The 8,437-nt window shown below is 38.3% G+C and overlaps 1 protein-coding gene across 1 annotated transcript; it reads right to left on the bottom strand.

Moving 5' to 3' along the window:
- Positions 1–4,105: 4,105 nt before the first annotated feature.
- On the bottom strand, positions 4,106–5,044 carry LOC101675478 (olfactory receptor 13D1). Its single transcript, XM_004747899.1, has one exon. The coding sequence runs from the start codon at positions 5,042–5,044 to the stop codon at positions 4,106–4,108; it is 939 nt and encodes a 312-aa protein (XP_004747956.1).
- Positions 5,045–8,437: the final 3,393 nt, after the last annotated feature.

The following is an 8,437-nucleotide window of genomic DNA, read 5'->3' as shown; positions in this document are numbered from 1 at the left end:
CATACCATATTTGAAATGTCTATTAGGTTAGATCCTAGGACACATGTAGGAGTCATTACTCTATATATCAGTATCTTTTCATTTTTGTCATTATCAAGCTATAAGCCCAATAAACTAAGGGATTATATGTATGTACAGTGGTTACATGGACTCTGCTTGATTTATTACAGTCAAACTTCTGGTGCCTAGAATGAACAAAATGGAACATTATTTTAACCAGGATTATTGTTAGTTATATATATCACATGTAACAGTATACTGCCCATATTGTTTGAAAATTCTATTTTAAGAACTAACAGACTTTATACAAAAAGCAAAATCCAAAGTATAAATGTATTGATTGAAGCCCATTCTGTTTATAATTGCAGGACTAGTGAAAATAACTCACAGGTTCTGTTTCTAATGACATTTCAATAAAACAATCAAAATTTGTACATAATCAAAAGGAATATATCTTCACATAAAAAATACCCAAAGTATGGAACCTAGATGTCCATCAACAGATGAATGGATCAAGAAGATGTGGTATATATACACAATGGAATACTATGCAGCCATCAAAAGAAATGAAATCTTGCCATTTGCAACAACATGGATGGAACTAGAGCGTATCATGCTTAGCGAAATAAGTCAAGCAGAGAAAGACAACTATCATATGATCTCCCTGATATGAGGAAGTGGTGATGCAACATGGAGGCTTAAGTGGGTAGAAGAAGAATAAATGAAACAAGATGGGATTGGGAGGGAGACAAACCATAAGTGACTCTTAATCTCACAAAACAAACTGAGGGTTGCTGGGGGGAGGGGGTTTGGGAGAAGGGGGTGGGATTATGGACATTGGGGAGGGTATGTGATTTGGTGAGTGCTGTGAAGTGTGTAAACCTGGTGATTCACAGACCTGTACCCCTGGGGATAAAAATATATGTTTATAAAAAATAAAAAATTAAAAAAAAATACCCAAAGTTGAAATAGATAACTATAGGAATTTAATTTGGTAGAAGAGATGGAGTCTTGTTAGGACAATAATAAAAGGCTTTAAGTCAGAGGATACTTTTTTGAGGGGCACTATGAATTTTTATGGATAGGTTAAAATGAGGGCAATTTTAGATGGAGATAAAATGGCATCAGCAAAGATGCGGAGGCAGCAGTCATGAGGGTTAGTGAGGCAATGGCAAATCAGCTCTTTTACCTTCAGTATAAGAAGACAGTCACACAGTCATTGATTCATTCAGTCATGAATTTATAAATGCTGAATGAATGCCTCTTCTTGGCAGTGCGGCCCTAAAATAAATATTACTCATATCTTGCCCTCAGGGAACCCACAGTCTATTAGATGAGACAGGCATGTCTGGGAAGAGCTAAGGGAAGAGTATATTATTCATTGCGTGGTATTAACCAAACACTGAATAAGACATTTTGCTTCTTAAATTTTTCTTATTCAATACTCATAAAGCCTTCTGAATAACCGACTGAAGTCCACATTTTGTGTCAGGACAAATGGAGAATCTGAAAGATTAAATTTATAATCTTAATAAATTGGAGAATTAAGAATTTATAAAAGCCCTATGTTTTTTCTTTATTTATTTTTAACGACGCCATATCGAGTAAATAAAATACACTATAATAAGAAGTGTAATAGAAGTGCACTTAAAAATCTATGGAAGAATGGAAGGAAAAGGGGAAGAAACCGTTTCTTCCTGGAAGAACTGATGAAGTGGTGAAAAAGTGGCATTTGTGAAACATGATGAAAATAAGGGGACAAAAATTCTTAGCTTGGGAATTTTAACAAGTGTTTGCACATAACTTACACCCCTGTTTCTTACTTCTTTCAAAACTCATCTTTCTCCAAGTCCCTCACCCTTGGAGGACACACTCTTATTTTACTTGAAAGAGGCTATTGTGGTCAAGGAAGGGTGAGATGGGGTGGTGGGGAAGACAGGTAGAAAACAGCAGGAAGACTGGGTTTTAGAAAATGGTGGAAAGGAGATACCCCAGAGAAGCTGTGGGCTGTAATGCAAATGGAACTTTTATTAGATTGCTGTGGTATTATACGTTTTAAGAAACCCGAGTAGGGGATGTTAAAAGTACTTTAGATTGTTGGATTCTGTTTCTTTGTTTAAGAACAAACCATGTAGATTCTAGGTTGTAATACTTGTAATACTAATAATAGACGGCAGGCAGTGGTTGGATTCTTTCTTTCTTTGATTTTTTATTGAAAGTGTATTAATGTATTTTCACAAACAGAACATATCACTCAAGGTGCTTGTATATTGGGCTTCAGTATTTCTAAATCATTGGTCGTGAGGAAGCACTGTTTTTCAGAGATTTCCTGAAGTTCTTTCCTGTAGCTCTAAGAGTAGAAGCTGCATTCTGCTTTTGGGATAAGCTCACTCTCTGTTCTGAGAAAGACCATGCTGAAGAGTGTTTTGAGTTATGTATCCATTCATTTTTGTTGAGAGAAGTGCTGATCCTTGTGGAGGAGGAAACGAACAGAAACTCAGTCTTGTAGCAGACAGGAGCTAAAGAGGAAAATGGGCTGAGGCCTGTAAGAAAGGGGATGGCTAATAGATACCAAGGACAGTTAATATTTAATACATAATTAATACATAATCCCTTTATGTTATTTTCAAAATAAAGGTGTTAAATGTAGTGGTCTTTTGAATGTGGATATTCAGGAGATTTATGTAGATTCTTTGTGGTCAAAAGGTATTGTTGAGAGCTTAAACAACACAGAAGTACTCATGATTACCAGAGAGGAATGATAAGGAAATTTAGAGTAGTCTGACATAAAATGAAGACCACAAACCAGGAAAATGTAAACACTCCTCAGAAATTATTGGGTAGGTGACGAGAATGCCTATAGCCACACGGAATAGAAATTAGATTATTTAGTTGTTAAAGGAAGGAGAGCCTCTGAAGGCTGGAGAACTTGGGATCACTTAGGGAACATATATCCTCATGTATTTTCCTCAAAAATATGACTGGAAAGAGGGAGTACAAAGAAATGCTAAATCCAACTCAAAATTAGTATTTTTTAATAAAGGCATTTTATTGACATATTGCTAAAAAGAATAATTGGGGAAATCAGAGGGGGAGACAAACCATGAGAAACTGTAGACTCTGAGAAACAAACTGAGGGTTTTGGAGGGGGAGGGGAGTAAGGGGTTGGGTGAGCCTGTGGTGGGTATTATGGAGGGCATGTATTGCATGGAGCACTGGGTGTGGTGCATAAACAATGAATTTTGGAACACTGAAAAAAAATTAAATAAAATAATTGTGAACTGATGTTAGGCACAGCTGGATCAAGGTCTTAAAATAGGATCACACACATACTCTCCCTCCTTCTCTCAACACTTCTTTGCCTCTCAGATAGGCTTCCTGCTCTTTTTGACAGAGATTGACCCAGGCTCACATTTCACCCTGTTTAGCAACTGTAGGAGGAAGAATGCCTCTTTTCTTAGCCAGAGACAGCATTCTTGGATTGTGTTTGATTAGCCTGGCAGAACTCACCTGCTATGCTGAATGAATGAATCACTGTAACTTGAGGGATTTGCTTTTGTTTCAAGCTGTACCACTATTTCCAGGGGGTAGGGCCAGCCCCGTCCAGTACACATGGACTCAGAGGGTGGCACTTTTGAATGTCAGAGGAAAAAGTACGTTTTTATACCAGAATAAGGGATACTAGAAAACAAAATAATAGATGTTCAGTTCAAACTGACTGAGAAAGGAGACCAGGAAAACAGAAGGAAGGTGGAGAAACAAAGTAGATGCAGAAGGGAAAAGGAAAAGAAGGAGGAGGAAGTGGGGAAGAGAAGAGAGAAAAACAAGGAAGAGAGAGAGAGAGAGAGAGAGAGAAGAGCTTTATCTTGAGGAAAAGCCTTGTGCTCTGCATGGGACCTCATGGCAGAGCTGCATACAACTAGAAACTGCAGATGAGACTATTCAGAAGGCTTACTTGAGAATTCTGTCTTGAAAAGAGTTTAAGTCCTGTATTTAGACTTATGAGCAGATAAGCTCTCTTAACACTAGCTTCAGTAACTTCATCTGTGAACACAAGAGATCTGATCTGGTCTCACACTGAGGATATCACTTGCTTTAAGACCTTTTATATTTTCCATAGATGCAAGTATCTGCTCAGGACTTTCTTCACAGCCTCTTTCACCTCCTTATTCCTCAAGCTGTAGATGATGGGGTTCAACATTGGGGTTACCACTCCATAAGACAGTCCAATGATTTCATCAGATGCTTTTGTGTCCTTTGACTTGGGCTTCATGTACATAAAAAGAGCTGAACCATAGAATAAGATAACCACAGTCAGGTGGGCTGAACAGGTAGAAAAAGCTTTCTTTCTCCCCTCAGTAGAATTAATTCTCAGGATGGAAGAGAGGATAAAAATATAGGAAATGAAAATTAACAGCAGAGGAATCACCAGTAAAACAATACTTGCCACTGTCATGATAAGCACATTCATGGAAATATCTGAACATATGAGTTTAAGAAGGGCTAGGATCTCACAGGTAAGATGATCAATAATGTTATTTCCACAGAAAGGCAACACCATTGTCAGGGCTGTTTGCACTAAGGAATTCATACAGCCTATGATCCAGGACCAAGCAGCCATGTGCACATAAAGCACTCTGTTCATGATGATGGGGTACCTCAGTGGGTTGCAGATGGCCACATACCGGTCATAGGCCATCACAGCCAAGAGGACACACTCAGTGGAGCCCAACCCAAGGGAGGCAACCATCTGCAGAGCACAGCCAATGAAGGAGATGGATTTTGTCTTGGACCTAAATATGATGAGCATTGGAGGAATGGATGATGATGTATAGCAGATGTCCAGGAATGAGAGGTTCCCAAGGAAGAAGTACATGGGGGTGTGGAGGCGAGAATCCAGTATGCTGATGACAATGAGGAGACTGTTTCCCAGGAGGATTATCGCATACATGATGAGGCAGAGAACGAACAGAAAAAGCTGGAGCTCTGGGTATTTGGAAAGTCCCACCAGAAAGAATTCAGTGACCGCTGAGTAATTCCCCATCTTCCTGTGTCCATGTTACCTTAACGTTTGAGAAAAGGATATGACTCAGGAAATAAATTGATTTATCAAATTACTTTTACTTCTATTACTTTGTTTTATTCTTAGCCTCTGGAATCAGCAAAGATAGGGATATTACATTAATTTTATTAATGATGAAACAGGAACTGAGAGATCAACACTACTGAGGCTCACATAGCAGTGAAAGCTGAGAATTGTGTTAGAAAGTTTCAGGCCTCTAATTAATAAAACTTAGGCAAAAACTGCTCCCAAATGTAGCTACCTAAGAATCTATTAATAAATATTTTGAAATGTAACTGCATCCTAATAAAACTGGATGTAATTTGAAATATATATCTTTGGTACCATGACACTTATCCTCAGTATGACTATTTTAAGTTACTTAACTTTTTTGAGGCTCAGCTGCTAGTCTCAGCTAATAAAATTAGGGGGAGGGGCAGGGAAGCTATAACTCTTTGGTAGTTTGTTGTGAGAATTAAATTCGATAACATCTAAAAGTAACATGCATAGTAGGTAGTTATAACATGTCATCTAAAATTATATGCAATATAGGGTTGGCTGGGTGGCTCAGTTGCTTAAGCATCTGGCTTTTGATTTTGGCTCAAGTCATGATCTTAGGGTGATGAGCTTGGGCCCCGCTCCACACCCAGGAGCTTGAGGTTCTCTCTCTCCCTCTCTCCCCTGCTCATGTGCTCTCTCTCTCAAAAAATAAAATACACATATATAATGGAATGCACTATAATAAAATATGTAATAGAATATAACAATATTAAGTACTTATATGTTCATAGAATTGTAACTTTTAAGTCTATTTGGCTCAGAAGGAAGAAAATCGCTTTAGTTTTTTTTTTAATTTTAGGAAAGCCATTGAATTGTGGGGCTATAATTAATAGAATATGAACATTTCTTGATCTAAGAAATAATCTGATCCAGAATTTTAAGGAGTCTAGGAATCAGGGCCTGGAATCTGTCCTCCTATAAGTCACTTACTTTTCTTCCTAATTTGTTTTTTAGAAATTATTTATTTATTTATTTATTTGACAAAGAGATAGAGATAGAGAGAGAGAGAGATCACAAGTAGGCAGAGAGTGGGGGTGGGGAGCAGGCTCTCTGAGCAGAGAGCCCGATGTGGGGCTCAATCCCAGGACCTGAGATCATGACCTGAGCCGACGGCAGAGGCTTAATCCACTGAGCCACCCAGGTGCCCCTAATTTCTGTAATTTTTAAAAAATATTTTATTTATTTATTTGACAGAGAAACAGACAGAGGGAACACAAGCAGGGAGAGTGGCAGAGGGAGAAGTAGGCTTCCCACTGAGAAGGGAGACTGATGTGGGGCTCGATCCCAGGACCCTGGAATCATGACCTGAGCTGAAGACAAACACTTAATGACTGAGCCACCCAGGTGCCCCAATTTGTTTTCTTTTTTTAAACATTATACAAATAGTAAATGTTTATTATTAATAAAGCGGAGGTCCAGATCTTCTCTCCCCTCCTGCACTTCTCTTCCTGACCTTGCGCTCCTCCCAGCGCACACCTTCACTGTGTTCTTGGCCCCAGGTCCCTTGGCCCCTCAGGACCTCAGGCATGGGAACCCCAGCCCACGCGGCTCCCTCCTGCTGCCCTGTGCTCTCGGTTTTATTTGTAATGTGCATAATTTGATAGTGAACTCTAAAAGGCTGGATCATAGCAAATACTTATTTCCTCATGCACCTCCATTCCTGTTTCCGGTCACATTAGCACATGGATTTATTTCCACAAAGGAACCAGTTAAAGCTGAAGGTTTAATTTGTTTGAAGACATTAGTTGTAAAGGAGGAGAAGGAGGAAAGGAGCCAGTTTTTACTATCATAGAAAACACATTCAACTTAAAACTTGTATCCTAGGGTAAAGTTGTTGAGGGGAAAGGTATGAAGGAGGAATGGCTGTCTTTCTGTTCAGAAAAGGTCCTAGATGAGGGAGGATATTATCCAATCCAAGGTGAATAAGAGAAAGTAAAAACAACCCATCACAAGAAGCCTAGTTTAATCCCCTCAGCTCTCTTCTCCCACTTTGGCTATTTCTCCCCTCTGATGGTGTCGAGGAAGGATTATTCAGTAGGTTTGCTTCCCAGTAATCTTCAGTAGCCTCACCATAAATGACTTCCTAACAGAGAAGTACAACCTAAGGAGAAGCAACGTGCTTACTATAAAGATGACTTCATGCACAGTTCTCTAGTCCCTCCTTCAACCACACTTGCCACTCCTAAATTCCTCTATGTAGAAATACCGAAGTCACTCCTGATACCTTCAAAGCTCTGAAATGGCCATGCTGAATTTCTTCTACTTCCTGGAAAATACTACACTCTTTCTTCTTCATGCATTTGTAAATGCTGTATTTTTAAGCTGAAAGGGCTTTTCCCAACTTAGATATTATCTTTTCTAGGAAAGATTTCTTACCTCCTGATCTAAGTAGGATGTCCCTACTGTGTGATGTCACAGATCCCTATGCTTTCCATTCTGCTGGTTTTCTTCATTTACTCATTTATGCAACACATACTATGCCACAAATACTGTGATGTGTATAGGAGTCTCACTGTGAGTACTAGACTTTCAAAATTGACACCAGATGCAGAATACTTATCATAATTTTTTTTTATGCTTTTAAGAAACAAATAATTTGGAGTGCCTGGGTGGCTCTCTTGGTTAAGCAACTGCCTTTGGCTCAGGTCATGAGCCTGGAGTCCTGGGATCGAGTCCCACATTGGGCTCCCTGCTCAGTGGGGAGTCTCCTCCCTCTGACCTCTCCCCTCTCATGCTCTCTCTCTCTCTCTCAATAAATAAAATAAAATAAATCTTAAAAAAGAGAAACAATTTATGTGTTCTATAACATGTTCTGGTGTGAAAAAATTATGGAACACTTTGCAGATTATTTTATCAAACTAAAATTGCCTTTATACCCAGAACTGTCAGAGTAAAACTATGATCAATCCCATTTATAAATACATATGCAAAGAATAATAAGTGTATCAAGCTAAAATGATATCATTTTACCATTTAGCTAAAACTATATCATTTATTTTTATTAATACATGAAATTCTAAGTTAATGCTTGGGAAATCTATCAGTTTAATATAATAAACAGGTAATAAAAATAAAATAGTCATCTAACTATTGTTGCTGCAAAGCAACAATAGAACATAAAATTCATTCTTGATAAAACCCCTTAGTAGTCTAGGTCTAGGAGGAAAAATCACTAAGATGGCAAAGATTCTCTCTCAAACTGTTGGTCAACATAATTTCAAAGGGTGAGATGCTGAAACTATTTCCCTAAAAGTCATTTGAAGATGTATTATTATTATTACTTAACATTTACCCCTAAAACATCCAACAATAGAA

Source organism: Mustela putorius, unplaced genomic scaffold (genome assembly GCF_011764305.1).
Source record: "Mustela putorius furo isolate JIRA1106 unplaced genomic scaffold, ASM1176430v1.1 tig00000580_pilon_pilon_pilon, whole genome shotgun sequence".
NCBI classification, from domain to species: Eukaryota; Metazoa; Chordata; class Mammalia; order Carnivora; family Mustelidae; genus Mustela; species Mustela putorius.
The sequence above is the reverse complement of the archived record's forward strand: the minus strand, read 5'-3'. Positions and strand labels throughout refer to the sequence as shown.

Coding starts and splice junctions, on each gene's coding strand:
- LOC101675478 (XM_004747899.1), bottom strand. CDS start 5,044: ATGGGGAATTACTCAGCGGTCACTGAATTCTTTCTGGTGGGACTTTCC.